The sequence below is a fragment of the Callithrix jacchus genome, chromosome 7 (assembly GCF_049354715.1).
Source record: "Callithrix jacchus isolate 240 chromosome 7, calJac240_pri, whole genome shotgun sequence".
NCBI lineage: Eukaryota > Metazoa > Chordata > Mammalia > Primates > Cebidae > Callithrix > Callithrix jacchus.
In genome coordinates this window covers 94,084,421-94,105,620 of record NC_133508.1, presented here as the reverse complement: position 1 = coordinate 94,105,620, position 21,200 = coordinate 94,084,421, and the positions used below count along the sequence as shown (strand labels likewise).

The 21,200-nt window shown below is 41.0% G+C and overlaps 1 protein-coding gene across 39 annotated transcripts in view; it reads left to right on the top strand.

Annotated features, from left to right (window-relative positions):
- DAB1 (DAB adaptor protein 1) overlaps window positions 1–20,688 on the top strand; it is a 1,273,242-nt gene extending 1,252,554 nt beyond the window's left edge. For 33 of the 39 annotated variants that reach the window (XM_078331967.1, XM_078331988.1, XM_035253001.3 and 30 more), the window contains 4 exons: window positions 448–996; window positions 4,571–4,698; window positions 5,051–5,161; window positions 17,328–20,688. In XM_078331967.1, the coding sequence (XP_078188093.1) occupies window positions 448–996; window positions 4,571–4,698; window positions 5,051–5,146 (773 nt within the window). In that variant the 3' untranslated portion in view covers window positions 5,147–5,161; window positions 17,328–20,688. The remainder of the gene's footprint in view (window positions 1–447; window positions 997–4,570; window positions 4,699–5,050; window positions 5,162–17,327) is intronic. The other 6 variants (XM_078331992.1, XM_078331991.1, XM_078331995.1 and 3 more) reach the window with 2 other exon arrangements.
- Window positions 20,689–21,200: the final 512 nt, after the last annotated feature.

The following is a 21,200-nucleotide window of genomic DNA, read 5'->3' as shown; positions in this document are numbered from 1 at the left end:
TGCGAAGGAAGGTATTATAATCAGGTTTTACAACAGAGAGATAAGACTCTTAGAGAACTTATCCAATTAAGAGGGTCCTAAGTGCAGCAGGAAGGGGAGGCAAGGCGAAAACCCAGGCTGGCCTGCCTTCCATCCTTCTGCTTTTTCCCTGAGACACACAGCTTCTGAGGCTATGAGATTTTGGAAACCTTTAACAACTATGGAAATGTGATTATTAGCATTTTAGTTTTTGCTTACAGATCATCTCCTCAGAGAGGCTTTCCCTGACTGCTTCTCTAGGATAGAGGCTCCGTGAGAGCAAGGACTTTTGTCTTGTTTGTCTTGGCATCCCCAGTCCCAGGCACACAGTCTGGCACTTGGTTGGTGCACGATACATTTCTGTCAATTACCTGAGTCCATGCATCCTTCTTTCCCAGGACACCTGACTCTCCTTTTTCATTCTCCCAGGTTATGTTGCAATGGGCGCTGTCCTCCCGTCCTTCTGGGGCCAGCAGCCCCTCGTCCAACAGCAGATGGTCATGGGTGCCCAGCCACCAGTTGCTCAGGTGATGCCGGGGACTCAGCCCATCGCATGGGGCCAGCCAGGTCTCTTTCCTGCCACTCAGCAACCCTGGCCAACTGTGGCCGGGCAGTTTCCGCCAGCCGCCTTCATGCCGACACAAACTGTTATGCCTTTGCCAGCTGCCATGTTCCAAGGTCCCCTCACCCCCCTCGCCACCGTCCCAGGCACGAGTGACTCCACCAGGTCAAGTCCACAGACCGACAAGCCCAGGCAGAAAATGGGAAAAGAAACATTTAAGGATTTCCAGATGGCCCAGCCTCCGCCCGTGCCCTCCCGCAAACCCGACCAGCCCTCCCTCACCTGTACCTCAGAGGCCTTCTCCAGTTACTTCAACAAAGTCGGGGTGGCACAGGATACAGACGACTGTGATGACTTTGACATCTCCCAGTTGAATTTGACCCCTGTGACTTCTACCACACCATCGACCAACTCACGTGAGTGCCCCTCACTTAAGACACAAAACCCAATGAGAGCCGTAACTCATGTCTGGAGGCAGGGTTTCTGGGGTGAAAGAACTCATCTCACTTGCATTAATCAGGTTTCTTTGTTTGTATTAATACTACTGCTACTACTAAGAGCCACCAAAGGAGGTACCAATGATAACATACAAACCTTCATATGTTCCATGTTTATTTTTAGACTCATAATAATGCTTAATGACAAGTTTTGTTAGATCTGTTTGACAGATACTGAAAGTGAGGCTCAAAGACGAAGACAGTAGACAAAGTGGTATTGAATTGAATGTAAGCCTAGTCTTTTTCCACCATGTTACTCTGCTTCTTAAGATGTTGTTAGTTTGCTCATTCATTTGTTCATTTATTTATGTATAGCCAGATTATGACACACAGATTTTGGTGTGGCTCATTGAAATAAAAATGAATGCAAACTTAAAATATTTTGGGAACAAGTTTTAAACATTAGAATATAAAATTAAGATCAAGGGAAAACTTAGGGCAGATACAGCAGCCATAAGGTCTTAAATAGCCTTTATAGTTGAAGCCTCATTTTGGCTCAAAGCTTCTGGTAGTTAAAGAGAACAAAAAAGATGGTGCAGAAGAAAGTTCTGGACTGGGAACCTGGAGATCAGATTTATTGGTGACCAGTTTTGTGCCTTGGGCAAGTCACTTTATTTCTGTGAGCCTCGGTTTCCCCATCTGTGTTAGCGACAGGTTATTAAAAGGATTTAGTGGTATATATTCTCCAACATTATAGACTTCCCAGAATTTGAGGTATCTTTTATCTTCATTATTAGCACATGTTAAGTGATTTTGTGCAGTCCTGGACAGGGTTCTGGTGTTGACTCCTCCACCACAAGCTGTGCCTTTGTGTGTGACTTCTCTGAGACTCGGTTTTCTCATCAGTAAAATAAGTGAATTGGCTGGGATGAGCAGTGTGCATCCATCTAGTTCCAGCTTTCAATGAGTCTCTCCAGCTCACATTTCTTCTGCAAACATCTGGAAAACAGTGACCGTGCAGCCAAATCATAATCCAGATACACTTGAGCATGACACAATTCAGGAAGGTGTTCTGGTGACTCAAGCATGTGCCTTGACACTTGATAAGACGAGAGAAAAGGCTCATACTACAGTGAGTTTGGTGGTTTCATTACTGTCACAGGTGATACGGATCACTGCATGGCCAATACTGTGAACTGTCCAAAAAAAAAAAAAAAAACCTAATGTTAATACAATTAGATTGTGTCATTTCAGCCAGGTTCGGAATGCTATTCTAAAAACAAATAGCCTCAATGTGTATAAACAACCCACTTGCACTCAGGCCATATGATCTACATAGTGACGGCATCTCTATGCAGACTCACAGGGTTTCAATGAGGAATAATGAATACAAAATGAAATGGTAAATAACAGCCCTGCATAAATAAGCAAGTATCTTTTTAAAAACAAACTTCTCTCTTTCAGTGGACTTGGGTGCCAACTGAAGAGGAGAGTTTCGTTCTTTGAGGACAGGAACTGTCTCCATCATTCCTACACTTCTCATAATGCTAGCTTAGAGCCTGGCACATGGAGGCATGTGGGAAAGGGTAAAGAGAGTGAAAGAACACAGAGATCACTTAGCTGCTGTTGTACTTTAGAGCAGTCCTAGCAACCTCGGGACTGTTGACATGTTGGGCCAGATAATTCTTTGTTGCAGAGGCTGTCCCAACGTAGGATGTTTAGCAGCAACCCTGGCCTCTAATCACTCTATTAGGGAAACATACAGCCCCTTCCTCTAGTGTTGAGAGTCAAAAATGACTCCAAGCATTGCCAAATGTCCCCTAGGGATGAAATTACCCCATACTGAGAACCACTGTTTGGAGTGTTAGAAGCATCCTATAAAACCTTCTAAAGGTTAAGACACTTGCATAAATAAACTCCTTTTTATGCTTCCCATTGATTTCTTTGGGTAAGTCTGAGCAGTATACCTGCCAGAACTGGCAGCTCAGCCTGTATTTTGAATCTTTAGTAAGCAATAAACCACTTCAAATACAATTCAGGATCTAATTAAGCTAATATTTATTAAACGTCTACAACCCATCAGGGTGTTTGCATACAGCTTTAAATCCACTTTCAATATAGTTTGTTCCATAGTCCTTTCCTGAAACAAGACAGATTTCATTGCAAAATTTTTCAAAAACTTACTGTTTTATTTTGAATAAAATTAGTAAAACCAGTCTTTATATCCTCCGACCCATCAGTAGCCCCTTAAGAATGTTTTTGGGTAGAAGATTGGTTGGATCCAAAGTGAACCTCAATGGAAACAGAAAAGCACAGTTGGACTGGGTAGTGTCAGACAGATCTCTGGTCAATGCCAGTGCTGCTGTTTCATAGCTGTATTAACTCTTAGCACGTCACCTCACCTCTCTGAGCTGCAATTTCTTCATCTGGGAAAAAAAATCCCTATAAATAACAACTTGCAGGTATTTGTATTAGAGTGTATAATGTATGGGAAGTGCCTAGCAGAGTGTCCAACTAACAGGGACATTATGCATAATAAATGAGAAAATAGCATTATTTTTCTAAATATAGATTCACAGAGTAAAAAGTATGCACTAAGTTTTACAATTATTCACTATCTGATTTCTAAGCTCTGTAACATTAGGAAAATTCAGCCTCTAAATCAAACCATGACACCCCCTCACTTGGGTATTAGCCAGTGGCTGGTCTTTTCAATGACAAATTAGAAATCATTAAAAGAAGAGTGGTATCAAATGCCATATTTGTTCTAAACCTCTAAAACAAATGAGAGGAGATGTGGGTGGGTCAGCCCAGCAAATGCATATCCTTTATTTTTATATAATCAAGTACCAGCTGTGAAGTTGCCATCAGCTACATCCATTTTTCCAGATCACTGAGATACTTACTCTTTATTCAACATGTGTTTATTGAATACCTACCATGTGCCGGGATTCAGAACCTGGTTCTACCAGTTGCCATGAGCAAATTAGCAAACTTCACTTTCCTCATCTGTCAAATTAGGATAACCTGTACCTCAAAGAGGTTTTATGAGGATTAGAGATATTGTCTGTAAAATTTCTAACAGTGTTTGACACATGAAAGGCACTCAGTAAATGTGCCCTCTGATGAAACACAGAAGGAAGAAAGCAAACCATAGCCCAGCAGTTCTCAGCTTGATTGTGCATCAGAATAACCTGTAGCAGGTTGTTTAAACACAGAGTCTCTGATTCAGTAGATCTGGGGTAGGGTCAGAGAATTTCACTTCTAACAAATCCCCAGATGCTACTGCTGCTGCTGGTCCAAGGACCATCCTTTGAGAACCACTGTTTTACTTATCAGTGTGGACAAGCTCCTTCCTAAAATCAGATGTGTGAAAGGAAAGATCAATATGTACAGAGGAAGAATTCAAATTTTCAGCTGATTCAACCTGGGATAGGAAGAGGAATCCTAAGATCTGACTTCAATATAAGCAGATTCCTGAGTTTTTGGGGGGATAAATTGATTGCAGCCGGGCATTTAAGATATTTCCTCTTTTTCTGTGGTCTTTGTGTAGCTCCAACCCCAGCCCCTAGACAGAGCTCTCCATCCAAATCATCTGCATCCCATGCCAGTGATCCTACCACAGATGACATCTTCGAAGAGGGCTTCGAAAGTCCCAGCAAAAGCGAAGAGCAAGAAGCTGTAAGTGACCAGTTTGCTATTTGTTTGTGTTTTTTCCTTAAAATTAATACCTCTGTAACTGAAATGGATAATGCATGAGGAAGCCTACCTAGGAAAGAATGCTGGCTCAATCTCATAAGTTCTCATGGGGTTGCTAAAGGGGCTTTCTTTTGTGTTCAAATGAGTCAGCTGAAAAAGACTGCCTTTTTATTAAGTTGTTATTGCAAGTCCACATTTGTGGTGCAGGATCCTCTAAATGCAGTTTTACCCTCCTTTACAATAACTGATTGTGCTGCATGAAAGTATATCCAGTTGTCTTATATTTTCAATTGTTAAAAAGAGAAAAAAAAAGTATTATCTTCTTGTGTTCTAGCCTGATGGATCACAGGCCTCATCCAACAGTGATCCATTTGGTGAGCCCAGTGGGGAGCCCAGTGGTGATAATATAAGTCCACAGGCCGGTAGCTAGATAGCGCAGGTCTGGGTAGGTATCTGTCCTTTTTATCTCCTTTACCCTTAAGCTATCTGCTTTCCCTTTTGCTTGTTCTTTACTTCTGAAGTCACATCCTCAATGCTTGCACCATGTCTCCTTGCCTGAGCTGTATTGCTGATGTTTGCACCATCTCTCCTTCCCTGAACTGTATTCCTGATGTTTGCACTATCTCTCGCTGCCTGAGCTATATTACCAGTGTCTACACCGTGTCCTTTTGCCTAGTGTCTATGTTCTACTTTGCTTTTTCTCATGGATGCATGACCTTTGACACATCCTGGGACGTAGGGGTAGGGGTGAGAAGTGGGGACTGATCATATTATTTTATTAATAATACATTCTGCGTGGGTGGTGGTGATAGAATGAGGCATGGTCCATGCTACTTAACATGGATTTAGTTTCTGAAAGTATCAACATTTTGAGATGGCCACTTTCTTCCCACCCTGATAATTTCTCAGTGAGCCATGGTCCATATGCTTTAATCTTCTAAGCAAAATGTCACTGCATTTGCCTACACTCTGCAGATCTAAAGAGGTCACCAATCAAACACACAGAGAAACTAGCCTAAAAAGCAAAAGCAAGCAGTGCTTGAAATAAGATTGATCGAGATGTAAGATCAGACGCAGCCCTTTTCGTCTAGCCGAAAGGACCCTGCACCCTGCACCCTTTCTGATGTGAAATTCAAAGCCCAGAGATGTGTAGTACTCACTCCTGAGGCTGTGCTGTTTGCACCTGTGCTGCAGCATGTGGATTGCCACCAAATCACTTCAGATTCTATCAGCAGCTACTTTGAGAGAGGTGTACTTACATTTACGAGAAGTGGCTTTTGGCACTTGAATTTCAATACATCTGATTTGATCGAAAGAAAGAGGAGCTGATGAAGCGAACCTTCTTAGGAGACAGAAGTACACCTTGTCACCCAGACATGATTTCTAAGGTCACTTCTTGACAAATGTGTTCAATTTTCAGAATCTTTCTTAGTTTTCTATAAACACACAGGACTGCAAGGCCATTCCCAAAGAGCTCTATTTTTAAGCCCTGTACAGCATGGTCAACACCATTAAAATGGTAAACAGTTTTCACCACTCATAAGTGGATTCTGAGGCTACCTCAGAATTAGTCTTAGTCCACACATAAATTAGACAGTTACTGAAAGCTAATATAGTACTTTGAAAGTGTATTTTAACAGATACTATGATTAAAGAACCTAACACACTGTATAGGTTGCCAAATTTTACATCAGTACAATAGCACATAATAATATATCATGCCATGCAAAACCACCTAAGATTCACTTAAATATTTAGTCTTGCAAAGCTACTTTGGGAGTGGGTATATTGGAAGCAAAGTCGATGCTTCAGGAAAAAGAAAGGTTGGGGACTATAGGCAGACTCCTTGGGATGATTCCCCATGAGGATTTTTAGCCCATGCCTCAGTTGTATTTCATGTGCTCAACCTTGCCTTGAAAAATTTGATGAATGAACTAGAGGTGACAAGAGCCATTCATCAGGATAACAGCAAACATCATCCTAAAATTGAAGTTCTTCTAGAAAACAAAGATGACTTACACCATTTGCAGATCAATGTATCAAACCCTCATCTTTATGAACCTGTTCAGCTTGAGATAATCCTACAAGCCAAACTGTTTCATGGGACTTTGGTCTGTTCCATATTTAGTGCTCTGTCCAGCACCCTTTATAGCTGAGCTGTAAATGAACATAGCATAGTGGTGTGGGAAGAACTCAGGATTTGGACTTGAGTTTAAATCCTAACTCAGCTACTTAATAGTGGGCAATCTTAGGCAAGAACCAAAGTTTCTTTTGAGTCTTGGTTTCTTCATCTGCTAGAAGGGGCTTATGTTCTTCACAATGGTAACTGAGATAGTTTATGTTGAGTATCTAGCACAGAGACAGACTCTGAGTACTCAGCTTAAAAACTCAGCTTAAAAAAAATCTAGGTTCTAAAACAACATTAAGTTCAGCATCTGGCTCCACCATTTCCTGGCTATGCAACCCTGCTGAGATTTCATAATTATTCTCTATGTTATTTTCTTCATTTGAAAAATAAGGTTAAAAATAGTGTCCACCTCATAGAGTAATTGTGTGAACAAAATAAAGTGATGTATGTGAAGCTTTTAGCACAGTGATGGTGATGATGATGGCATCTAGCATCTATTGGGTGCATATAGAAAGCACCCAATAGATGCTAGATGCCATCATCATCACCGTCACCGTCATCATCATCATCATCATCATCACACATATCCAGTTAATTCTGGCTCCCCTATCTTGGATTTTCTACATTTAGCCTTTATGTATAAGGTTATTGGTTGGGAGGTTTTGCTTTTTATTTTGTCCTCAGATAATTATTTTTCAGTATGTGTCACAACAGCTTTGGAAGGTAAAAAAGAAAGGAAAAAAGCCTGCTGCTTTACTCTCTGGCTTGCCCCACCCCATAATCAAAATGGCTCTGTCTGGGCCTCACACCACTCATTGCCAAAAAATAAGCTGTCTTAGAATCGCATGCAAATCAAAGTAAGTACCTCCCAGCTCCAGAGGAGGGCTGGACTGTAATCTTCAGTGAAGTAATTTTCTCCCTTTGAAAGCTTAGCCTGGCCACTTCACACTTACAGAGATTCAAGTGCCAAGGGGCGTATGCCAGCTTTGCAGACATAGCCACTATGACACCCGTGGGGATGATATCCGGGGGAACCTTTCTAGGTCCCTCCATTGACAGCAGTACAAGCCACATTTGATCTTTCCATCTCCATCCCATTTCCCCATCCACCCAACTGAAAATATACTGATTGCAAGTTCTTAGTGCCTTTACAGACATTCGGAGAAGGAAGGCCATGCAGGAATAGTTATGTCCATGGCTTTATTTTTTCCCCTCTGCTTTCATACAGAGGGGAAAGCAAGAGTCCTGTCCCTCTTATCACCTTTGCAACCATTTTCACCAGCTGTTTTTTATTAGAAATACGCGCACAGTTCTGAGTAAGTAGGGATGACATCTGTTGATAAGCTAAAGCCATATCACACCATAGTAAGAGGAAACAGACAGACTCAATCCCCGAAGGTGGAAGCTTCAGGGCCAATCTCAAACAGCAGTTCTGTTTTAGCAATAAAGGAAAATATCTTCAATTACTTCACTTTTTTCCCCCTCCCCTCCCCTTCCTCTCCCATTGGGAGAATCACGTGTCTTTGAAAGATTGGGTCAAAAAGGGCAAAAAAGAACCAAAATAATATTATAATAGCTGGTATGGGAATGGCAGGTAATTTATACTTCACTGATGTGTTGCTGGAGCAATTTTAAGGGCGAAATGTTAGCTTTTGAGGAGATGAAAGAAAAATGAAAACATTTATTTGGTTAAATGGCTAAGTAAATAAACTGCCTATCAGACTTCCCCAGCTGTCAAGTCAGAGTCGCTTCTGTAACAATGGGGAATTGTTTGGTCTGCCTCCCTTAGTAACAATAGATATTGCCATAAATAATAAGTTGCTGTCATTTTTTAATACTGATCTTCGTAGTGGAAATGCAAGACACATAACATATTACCTGATGGATCTCTAGTCTTCAAGGGAAAAGAAAGCTGTACCTCAGATGCTTTGGGAAGAAGAATCTTAAGAGACACACACACACACAGAGAGAGAGAGAGAGAGAGAGAGAGAGGGAGAGGAGGAAGGGAAGGAGGGGACGAAAAGGAAAGAAAAGAAGAAACAAAACACAGAGTCAGGGGCCTTGGGTCTGATTTCTAGTTACAAAGCAGGTAACCTTTGGCAAGCATTTATTCTTTCATATGGATAAATACAGATAATTACAATAGCTCTCTCCCTAAGTTGTCCAAGAATCAAATAATAATATGAATATGAAAGTGTTTTATAACCTTTGAAAGTAAAGCACATGTATTAGGGTTGTTATTACTGTTCTCTTTTTAAATACAACCACACAGCAGATCCTTAAAATAAAGAACCACAAAACAACAGAAAATGAACTATTTTATGGACAGAACTCAATGACAAGTCCAACCTAAGATTTTGGAGGGCATGTGTCCCACTTCCTCAGACCTTTATGAAGAGACTCCCTGTTGAGGTCCTGTAGCTGGATTTCACTGGGTCAGGCAGAAGATGACCAGGGTCTGGCTAAGGGCAGTGTCAGCCAAAATGGAAAGGCAGGTGTGGTGCCAAGAGATATTTAAAAGCTGAAATCAACAGAAGGTTAAGACATGGGAGGCGAGGAAGAGGACAAAAGGTAGGATGACACCCAGGTTCCTGTCACTGTGCTACGGAACACAAAGCAGCATGTTTGAGCAGAAAGAAGGCAAGTTTACTCTGAACCAGTTGAACTCAAGGTGCCCATGAGACTTCCAAGTAGAGATGCCAGTAGGCTGCTGGATACAACCTCTGAAGGTCAAAAGAGAAATCAAGGCTAGACATGGAGACTTCCACCTGCGTTTCAGCCATTGGAGTAGTGAGTACAAGTAGAATACACTGATCATCTAACGAGAGGTTGGCAAACTCTCTATAAATATGTGTGCCTTGTGGGCCATGTAGTTTCTACTGCAACTACTCTACTGTTGTAGCAGAAAAGCAGCAAAAGACAATGCATGAATGAATGGATGTAGCTATGTTCTGATAAGACTTTATTTACAAACATAGGCAGCTGCCAGAATTGGCTAACAGAATTAGATCAGGCTCACTCTTTCTAGAACCACTGCAGAAGGTAATCATGATGCCTTTCACTTACTAATAATAATAAAATATATTTTAAAAGTACTAGCATCACCTAATTTAATCCTCACAGGAGCACTCAGGTATTTTTATTATTCCCATTTCACAAAAACTACAGGCAAGGTAGAGAGTTTAACAACTTGCTAAAATCCTGAGCTTCACATGTAATAGCACAGGATTTGAATCTAGACCCAGATTAAATAAATCAAGCACACTCAAACAGAACCAGGACACCTGGGTTTTAATAGTATCAGTTCACTTTAGATGTGTGATATGAGGCAGATGGTTTCCTTTTCTGTAAGACAAGTTCCACAGGTCCTTCCAGCTCTGACATTTTAAGACCGTCTAACCTACCCAAAGTCACCCAGCTACAGCATGGAACCAACCCCCAATTAAGATCTTCCAGCGGCATCTTTCCCTCAGGCTGTCCCTATTCCCATCTAACAGAGGAGAAGACAGAAACCCCTGCAATATGCTGACTTCATTAGGATCCCCAGAGACTGTCAGCTTTAGATGCAACCCTCTCCCAGAGACCAGGAGCTTACTCAGAAAAGGTCTTCCTGCTTATGGTGTCAGCAACTTCAGCGTCCTCATCTGTTATATAACAAGGTCATAAAAGATGATGTGTAAAACAGATCATTGATGCCCATCATTGTTGTTATTATTGATGGAGAAATAGAATGTTCATCAGAACATGCACAGTTGCCTCGAAACCCAGGTGGTGCATCTCTGTATTCACCAAGTGGGTTTCAGCACCAAAGACCCCGGGAACTAGGGCATTTGGCAGTGTCATTCCCTAAGGGATTATCATTAAATCCATTCTGTGCTTTGAAGACTTTTCTCCCCTAACACTCAAAGTGGTCAGAAAGCTTTGTTTTTCCTTTTGTTTAATGTAATAAAAAGAAAGACTGCCAGCATTTAAGATACTTCATGTTACATGAGCTCACTTGTAACTCATATACAAGTATGAGATATACATGTATACCTCACAATCCTATGAGGTAGATGTTATGCACTCCACTTTGCAAATGAAGAAACTGAGGTCCAGATAGTGAGATGCTTGCCTGAGTTCATATAGGAAGTTAGGAGGATTTCTGGGGTCTTTCTGGCTCCCCAAACCCATGCATTTTTCCTGAACCTACACATGGATTCAGATAGAACTTTGAGTTATTTTAGCCTTTTTCCACTCTGAGTACCAGTACCTTTTTAATTTGTCAAGCCAAGGAATGTAAAACTCCCACTGAGCTAGTCCTAAGTGTTAGGGCTAAAAGACCATGAGGCTGAAGTTGCTGCCTGGGCTGGGTAATGCTGAGGGACTCAAGCTTTGGCTCACCTTCCAGCTTTTAGTCTGATCCCCAGCTTGGCTTGGCGCTTTTCTTATCCTAGGCCTCCAGGATGGGGCATAAGTGGGCTCACTCAGCAAGCAGATTGCATGGCACACCATTGACCTCTGAGACCACCCTTGTCAGCATGCAGTGTCTTCGCTCCACTAGTAAGATATATTGCTTTTGACATACTTTTTTCAACTGTAGTCAATCTTTCCAAAAACAACAATAAACATTAACTGGGCAGAAAGTAATCAGCACCATTTAGGTAGCTTCCAAGAGTGTCTTGCTATAATGTGACGTAGGAAACTATTTGCCCCTACTCTTTATGCCAAAGAAATGGATCTGGGAGAAGGAAGCAAGGAAACAAGCACAGAAATGGGGGTCTGAACCCTGGGCTGCTCCCTGGCTCTCCACTGTCCCCTGTGTGGCTTTGGGAAAGTACGTCTTGTGTCTGTGGCTTCAGTTTCTTCATGCAGAAAAGGAGCTGTGGGCATGAGCGCCCTTCCAACTTCCACCTTCTATGAGAGGAAACACATGGTGGTGGAGACGATAGTAGGCTTAAAAAGACCTGAGTATGTTTACATTAAATTCTAGAAAAAGCAAACCTAGTCTATAGCAATCAAAAGCATAACAGGGCTAGCACTGAGATAGAGAGTTGACTGAGAAGGCACAAGGGAAGTTTTGAGGGTGAAGAAATGCTCTATAGCTCACATGGGCAAATATGTTTGTCAAATTCATTGAACTGTACATTTAAAATGGGTACATTTCATTGTATGTAAATTATACCTTGCTGAAATTGTTTTAAACCTAGGACTAGGTAAAATCATGGAGATGGAAAGTAGCTTAGACTAGGGCTGAGGATTTGGGGAATGGAGAATTATTGCTTAATGGGTACAGAGTTTCTACTTGGGGTGATAAAGAGTTTTAGAAATGATGGTGATGCTTGCACAACATTGTGAGTGTACTTAATGCTGCTGAATTGTACACTTAAATGTGGTTAAAATGGCAAAGATTATGTTGCTTATGTTTTACCACAAATTAAAATCTAAAAAAGAAAAAAAGAAACAGTATGTCCCAGCTCTGCTCTGGGCTGGCTGAGTAACTGCACAGGTCACCCAAGTGCAGGGAGCCTAGGTTTCTTTGCCGTAGAGTGAAGACAGGAGCACTAAAGGCACAGTCCTGGTGTGTAGCTCAAGTAAGATCATGTGACACTGGAAAGGCCACATATAGACTGTAAACGTTTCTGTAGAGATATACCATTATTACTCCAGTTCTGTGAGTCCACTTGGCTGCTGTAGTTGAGCACATAATTCATAGTTAAAGGGCATATGGAGTAATCTGCAAATGGTGGAAGTTTCTGTTATTTATAGGGCCCTGTAGCCAGGTTGTTTGGATTAACTCCATGTTCATTCTGCACAATTTCCCCAAGCTGATCCAGCATCATTCTTATATTAATAACTGAGAGCTCGTCTGCAATTGCACTTATGTGCAATGAAGGAGAGGCCATTTGAAAAGGAACCCACAGGTGATTATTAGGCCTAAAACCATTGTCTAGAATGGAAGGATAAAGCCACATTCCCAGATACAGGGGACCTAATGTTTTTGGAGTATCTCATATGTTTGAGACTCTGTGCTAGGCAATCAGCATGCTTTCTCCTTTACAGAGGGGATTTCTAGCCTCATTTTACAGATAAGGAAACTGGTACCCAAAGACGTTAAGTACCCTGCACAGAATCCTAGGGCTCCTAAGTTGTTGATGGTAAGAAAGAAAATAGCAGCCTCTGACAGTCAGGTGCAGGCCCACCCCCCACAGCGAGGTCCTGGCATTCTCCTGTTGAACATCAACATTTTGCATAACATCAGCATCAGACAAGCCCACTCCGTGACCATGATAGGTCAAGACAAAATCAAGACCTCCAGGTCGTCATGGCTGAACACAGGCAAAACGTGAATATTGTCAAAATTGGAAAACTGATCAAACATTTTTCTATCCGGGTTTCAGCCTTGCTTGGTTCTTCCTGCCTTCCAGATAAGAATTGTTAGGATAATCACAGAATTGCCCCCACATGATGAGAGTAACCAATTCAGAGAAAAACCCCACTTTGTTGACCATCCCCAAAGTCGCTCACCTTAAGCCCAAATCTTATGATACATTCTTTCTAACATGCTCTTCCAGAGATGTTCCTTCCTCTGTGGTGAGGAATAAGCCAACATGTTCAATTACAGATGTGTCCCTGGTATTCTTTGCAGCAGAGCATTGGCAGGAGGACACTAAGTTAGGCCTGCATCACTTCGGACTCTGGTGCTTCTGGTCTTTCACTGCGCCTTCAAGAAAATAGGGTGTTTCACTTACATAAAGGTTAGAGGGTAGATTTTGCCTTAGATTTTACTATATGGCTTCCATCTACTTTGTTATCTAAAAACAATGATACTAATATGTCAGAATCATGTTAAAGTTTGCAAGTATTTGCCAACTTCCCTTAAGAATAGAACTGTTCATTTACTCATTTGTTCGTATCTTCATTCTTTTTCCCATTAGTGGTTGCACCTCCCATCTTCATTCATAATTTGGGATACTGACATGCAAGGCCAGTGGAGCTCAGTGTAGAACATGCTAGGAGATGCCTTAGTAGGAGTGAAGACAGAGATTTGCACAGGCTCTGAAGTGTCCAGGAGCACAGTGGGTCATGTCACCTGCAGAGTCCAGGAAGCCTTGATACTTTAGCCAGGTCTTAAAGTATGAACTTTAGGAACAAAGGCTCTAAAGCCAGAAGGAAGTGCCTGAACAAAGTCTCAGAGATGGGAAAATTCCAGCATGTGAAGGTGAACTCGAAGTAGGGTTTGGAAGGTAGGGTATAAGAGAGAGTGGCAGTAGGTGAGAGTTACGTGCAGTCTTGAGGAATTTGCCATTTCCTTTGAGTGACAAGGAGCCGGGAGGACTGTTTGAGGCAGGAGTCTGGCATAGCCAAATCCATTTCAGAAACATCATCCTGGCAGAGGCATAAAAAAAATTTTTTTAACATGATTTACATGACCTAAAGGTAGAGTTTTGATTCATGGTCTAGAAGGGGTGTTTATTAGCTCTAATGGACTTACAAGACGAATGGGCTTTGTATGCCCGGCGAAGGCACTTTGACTTACCCTCTGGGTGATGGGGAGCCTCTGAAGGATTTGAAACAGGGCTGAGATATGGACAGATCTGTCAAAAGGAAACAAACAATCAAACAAAAAAAATCAACAGTGTGTGTGTTCATGTGTGATTCCATGTAGGCTTTTTAGAATTTTGAAAACAGTTTAAAGACCCCATTATGACCTTGCCAGAGGCCAGGTTGGAAATTTCTGAATCAAATGATTCCTTAGCTCCCCTCTAACTCTGACAGTCTAAGATTCCGTAACAGGGAAGGTAGAGCTATTGCCAAAACGTATCATGCATCACAGTGTCAGACTTTGGGATTGTCTGCTTCTTGGGGTTTTCCACACCACTGCTCCCCTTCATTAGTGGGGATAATTGAGAGTTGACTGTGGTTGTTACTGCTGTTGTGATGGGTATTTGAAGCTAAATTCCAGCAAGCAGGAGATGTGTGAATATTTATCTCAGCTGCAGAAAGTTAATGCAGTGTGGCATTAATTACCCTGTCTGAGCCTGCTGTCTTCTTCTGTTTTTAGGTGCCATTTTCAGTTGGATAAATTAGTTTCCAAAATTAGAATAGAGCAAATTGTAGGGTGAGATCAAGGCAGCCTGACTTCTTGGGACATCCAGAAAGAAGAACGAGCTGAGAACATCTACCCAGGAAACATTAAGATGTGTCCTTGAAGCCCAGCACAGGCAAAAGAAAATGTTTTTCCCCAGTAGTTGTACTTAACTATTTTTGTCTCCACCCACTGCACTCCTAGAACACAAACACAGAATAAAGTGACATGTTTAGCCTTACAACAGGTATTTGAAATAGTTGAAGAGACTGGAAAGGAACAGATTTGGTGTGTAATCTATAGATTTTGCTACAATTGATTTTGAGAGAATATAGTCAAATTGGAGTGTATTTAGAACAAAGGGATCAGAACTGTGAGGAAACTAGAAATAGCATTATAGTCATCCAGTAATTCCACAGACTCACTGAGGACCTACTGTGCTAGGTTCGTATATGCAAAATGGCAGAAGGAACTGGCAAGTGGTAATCTGGAGTAGGACATGGAAGAACGAACTTCCATACTTTTCTGTCATCAGACTTTTGGAAGAAGGATTATACTTATTTACATTTCCAAGGGCAGTATAACGTCTGGGTGGAAGACATGGAGGGACAAATTGGCACCCTGTTACACTGCAGAATAGGGTGCCTCCAAGGAAAGAGGTTCCTTCCCCCTGGAAGAACACAAACATAACAAGTTCTAGAGGAACCAGAAACTGGATCTGATGGCAGGAGTCCTGGGTTCTGTTCTTGGCATGGTTAGTAAGTACCCTGTGACTCTGAAAAAACAAAAGCTGTCTTCACAGGACTCCAGATTCCTCATATGTACAATGATGGGCCACGACAACCTTATCTTCTAGGCCATTCCACTTTACAGTAGAAAGAAGCAGTATGATACGCTACACTCAAGAGACAGCACAATGACCTTGAGATCACACAACCTCTCTGAACTTCAGTTTTTATCTTCAAAGGGAGGACTGAAAAATAAAAGCTACCCCCAGGACTATTAGGCAGATAAATAAGACATGAGGTGCTTTGTAAACTCTGAAGCACCTACAGATGGAAGGATTGGTGTCTCTCTCTCTCTCTCTCTCTCTCTCTCTCTCTCTCTCTCTCTCTCTCTCTCTCTCTCTCTCTCTCATGGTTGCTGTTGTAAAAGACTAGAAAAGGCACTGGGCCCTGGACCCTGTTTTCAGTTCTCATGTCTCTAGACATACAGCTGTGTGACCATGGGCAAATTATTTAACATCTCTGTACTTAATTTTACTCTTGCAAAAGAAATAAAGCATCCACCTTACAAGGCTGCTATGATGAGATAAAAAGACAATGTACTTGAAAATACCTAACATGGCACCAGACACATGGTAGGGGCTCATAGAATGGCAATTCATTTTGAAGTTTCAAGAAAATACACAAATAATAAGAACCTATATGACATGGCAAGAGATAAGCTAATATATAAAATATGGCAAAATTAGGATTTTAGTGTGCCCATTTAATTCTGGCACAAACCTCCAAGAGTGACTCCAAAATTGACAAGGTCAGTTTTAACAGAAGGTCCAGTGCATGCTTAAAACAACAGTATCCATCAAATCTGCCTGGCCAGTGCACAATGAGCCATCTCAACATCAGCTGAAGTCTAACGTGGTTTAAGTAGGGCTGAACACTCTTTCCTATATAGGTGTGTATTGCAGGTTTGCTGCATTACATGCTGGTTAAAAATCCCTGTATGTGCTTCAGGACAGCCCCCCAGGAGCAGGCAAATGACAGGCCAAAGCTGAGGGCTCAGATTGAATGGAAACAAGTCCAGAATCTTGTAATTAAGAGCCAAAGACACAGTTCCTGTTTCTCTTGCTCAACAGTGCACCCAGGCATCACTGCTTGTAGAAGAGCAATTTGAAATAGAATTTCAGGGTTCTCAAGTAGACATTATGAAAATGTGTTGGAAAAATGTTCAATTGACTCATGGTAATTTGTTAGCATTTTCTGAAGCTCTATCACTACCAGGCATTGTGCTAGATACTTTACATGTGTAATGTACAATTCCCTCAAGAACCCCATAGGTTAAACAGTATTATTCCTATTTTGCAGTTGGAGAAACCAAGACTCAGAAAGGATAAGTATCTTGTCCACAAGACATGGCTTTTCTAACTCTTCCTACCATACCATGCTACTTCCCTAACAGGGCAATCAGTCCCAACTTGAAAACGAAAGACAGAATAGAGTGCATAGTTATTTTGCATGATAAAAATGTTGCCAAAATAATATGCACCCTGATCATATACTCCAAAAATAACCTAAGGTCATCCATCATAAACTGTCACTTTTCTGTTTAATCTTAAACACCCTTTCCCAAAGATGTCTCAGAAAATCCATGCAAGTGGAAAGGGCAGGCCTCACTTTGTTTCTTTATCCACAGGAGCCAGAGCCTCTCTACGCGCAGATCAACAGACCTAAGAAATAACACTGATGCGAGCTCGTGGCGGGTGCTCAAGACTGGCATGGACATCAGCATCACTACAGGCTCTCTCGTATTCTTTCACCTCATCCCACAAGAAATTCATGACTGCCCAGTGGAACTCGCTCAGAAGAGGGAGCTAAGCATTTTTGGCAACCAATGGCAGATATCTATGGCAGCACACACAAAAAAAAGTATGAAAAGATCCACCCAACATTAAATCACAAATCAAGCAAATGCTTACCCAACAAATATTTGAGCTCTCGCAGCTGGGTTTAAGATGACCCAGTGTGCAAAATCATTAATTCTCTTTTTATTTCTCTACCTGTTGACCACTGTAGAGATACCAAATTTGGAGTGACAGGCATCAGAGGATTACAACAGGGTTGGAACTGACTGCTTTAAGCAAAAGCGAGGGTCTTCTGTGATCACAATATCATCATCCATATGTCTTTTCACATAGGATGATGTGTTTTTGTCACTCCTTGGGGCCTGGTCTGCCATTTTCTCCCCTTTCCTTTCTTTGTCATGTTTGAAAATTAATGTGTACAAATTTTTGTATTGCTTTTGACTTTTTTTTAGAAATGGGTGAAGAAATCTTACTGGGGAGAAAAAGACACCTCAATGAAATGAATTAACTTGAAATTACAAGACAAATAAGTGGTTGATTATTCATTATGATCAAGAATGTTGCCAAAACAACCCTTTAGCTATTCTGCATCCTGGTGAAGAAAGACAGCTTTCAGTTTGAACCTTCATTCTGTGAGTAGGAAAAGACATCAGATCCCATTGATGAGAAAGATGAAAAACGCATCTGATTTCCTAAGAAGCTCTAAACTCTAAGTACAATAAAATATTTTTTATTTTTCCGATATCTTGCTGCTGTGATGCTATGCAGACAAGTGTCTTCTCCACGTGCCATTTTCAAAGAAAAGTCATTTGCCAAATAATTCTGGTACAATTCTGGTAATGTGGTTTTGGATCTTAAAAACCAACTTTCTAATGGAACAATGGTGGCATAAATATTCAGAATAACAAACTGATTCTGTGGTCCAAATGGTTCATCTCTATCTCTTTTTGTACATCAGAAAATTCAAATGGGATTTTTATTTTATAACTTGAAAAAAAAAAAACCTTACCATTAAACTCTTTAAATATTTAAGGGAAATGGCTTTAAGGAGTTCTAATGAAAAAAAAATTGTCATTTTTTTTTGTAAATATAAATGTTAATGAAAATGCTTTTTAATAATGCCATTACACTGTAGAGAAGGTAGCAGATTGAGTGCAAGGTGTGACAAACTTGATGGATGGGGCTCACTTACCAGATGTTATCCTGGAGCATATGGTAGGAAGCTGGAGTGCAGGGACAGCTGGCAGGAGCAGTTGGCCAATCAGCAGCTAGTGAACGGGAAGGGAGCGCGTGACTCTGTCATCTAGTGTTTCCACAAGAGTCCCCGCCCTATGAGCAACACAAGAAAAAGACAATTCACATTCTGAAGAATTCAGATTCTGAAACACTCCCACCTCCCCACTCCCACTTACCCCCGTATAAATCACTGGACTGTTTGTACGTGAAACAGAAGAGGCTAAGCTTCCTTTTTTTACACTTATGAGACAAAAAGTGCAGTGTTTGGTTCGTATGTTTAGCACATGATTTTCATAAAGAATCTATATATTTTTGCCCTACAGAGAATTGTTATACAGGTCAAATGTGTTTTCCTGATGTTCCTATGCAGTTACAGTATGTTGAATCTAGTGTTTTAACACTAAGAAGAAAACTCCTAAGATTCATGTGATTAATTGGATTTGGGGATAATTATTATTACTTGGTTTTGAGATTTGAAAAGTAGAATTTCCATTGATATGATTAATTTGAATAGGCCTGTATTTGGTTCTTCGTATCAATAGAAACTAAAATGATCTGGAAGATTGATTTGAAAATGATTGTATAATTGTTCACAAAGAGAAAAGTGATACATCAAGGTAATGGTTCTCATTTAAAGCCCACATTTTACACTATCAGATCACAGGAGTCTACTTTTTTTTTCAGTTAGATAAACTGACCAAATGTCTGTTCAAGAATATATGTAAATGTCATCCTAATGTGGAAGGTTCGAAGAACCAGAAAAGTCAGAAGGGCTGTTTACCTCCCTCTGTAGCTATCGCCTGTTGGTCCGCAGAGTTTCTCAAGGAATGAGCAAACATTCTATGATTAGGTAACCCTTTCACATGAAGGGGAAGATGGGAAAGGTTTGATGACCATAAGAGTTGGCTTGAGACCAGTTCAATTGTGTCTTCTGGGGATCTGATAAGAAAGGCAGTTCCCATGGAAAATTGCTTAAATTTCTTTGTTGTCCATGATTTGATTCTAAACAAGTGGTGCTATCTTCTCCCTCAATATGGCTGTCTTGAGTTTGTCTTGCAGTATCACACTATTATACCAGTTCTTTGGGTTGCTTCTGACACATTCAAAGTGAACTCTGGCTGATGTTGCTGTTTCAGGTACACCACCTGGAGTTACTTTCCTAGTAGAAGGTGAAAGTCCGGGGGACTTATCCTCCTTCACTGAACATGATTGAAACTCTAACTGGCAGTGAACTTAAAGAAGATGCCCAAGTGATACATTAAAGTGAGGGAAATAAAGTCAAGATTTTTAAACTGCCATTCGTGTTCTCATTGGCAGAATTCTGATTGTTTTTCCAAGCACTGTTTGGTGAGCCCGGAACCAGCGTATCCTGTCCCAGGAATACAGTGAAATCTCCAAGCAAGAGCTGAGGTGCCAATACTGAAAGACCATGGGGAGTCTGCACAGTTCTGGTTAGATCAATAAGAAAGTCCACATGTGTACAACTGTTAATTCCTCATCCTCCACTAGCACTAAATTTGTCACTTTAAATTTTGAAACCAGGGAAACGCCACCTGTCATTGTCCCCATTCTCCATGGCTCTTCAATCTTTACATGCCACAAGACTTTTTTGATAGCTTGTACTCATCCCAGTGTCTCCTGAAACCCCATTATGTAATGTACCGGGCACCTTCTTTTAAACAAATGTTTACTCTGTGGGTTTGGTTCATTTCAATTTCTGCGTTCTGACACATATTTTTTTAATAAAGACGAGAAAGAGAAAATGACTGTTGCAGTACATTTCTAGACCTACTTTAACTTTACCTCAGATGACAGTTTGTTAACATATATGGACACATTATTTTTAACTTTATGTACAATGCATTCAACAGAACAGCAAAATTTTTAGAAATTTTCCATTAATTTCTGTAACACACCATGTAAAACTGTTACAAATAAACATGTTTGAGAACAACACCTTAGCCTGGCTTTATTCTGCAAGTTTCCACTGGATATTCAGGCTTGGACTGGAAGAGGAAATTGCTCTACCTAAGATTCCATCTGGCCAAGTGACAGCCTCTGTTTTCCTGGCCGTGGGCTAAAAAGAGCAAGCTTCATTGAGGAGTAAGGTCAGTTTGTCAGCCCTCAGTTGAATTAAAGTGCTTGCTATGGTTGGAAAAGCAGCCACAGACAGGAAGGAGGTTATTGTCAGAAGAAAAGCAAACCCCGTGTAGATGTATTTGGACCACATTTACCATGGGACTTTCAAAACTGCAAAAGACTCCGGGACTAGCCCTGTGGATTATGTCTTCCCCTAAAACAAAACAAAAAAGCCTATCAAACTATTGATTAGAAAACCGAAATTAATCTAGACTGTCAAAAAGTTCCCCATCGTTCATTTTAAGGTCATCTGCTTTAATGGACTTAAGAAGGAATCATTTATCTTTCTTTATACTCCCCTCAAACTCCACACCAAAATTAAAAGGTCT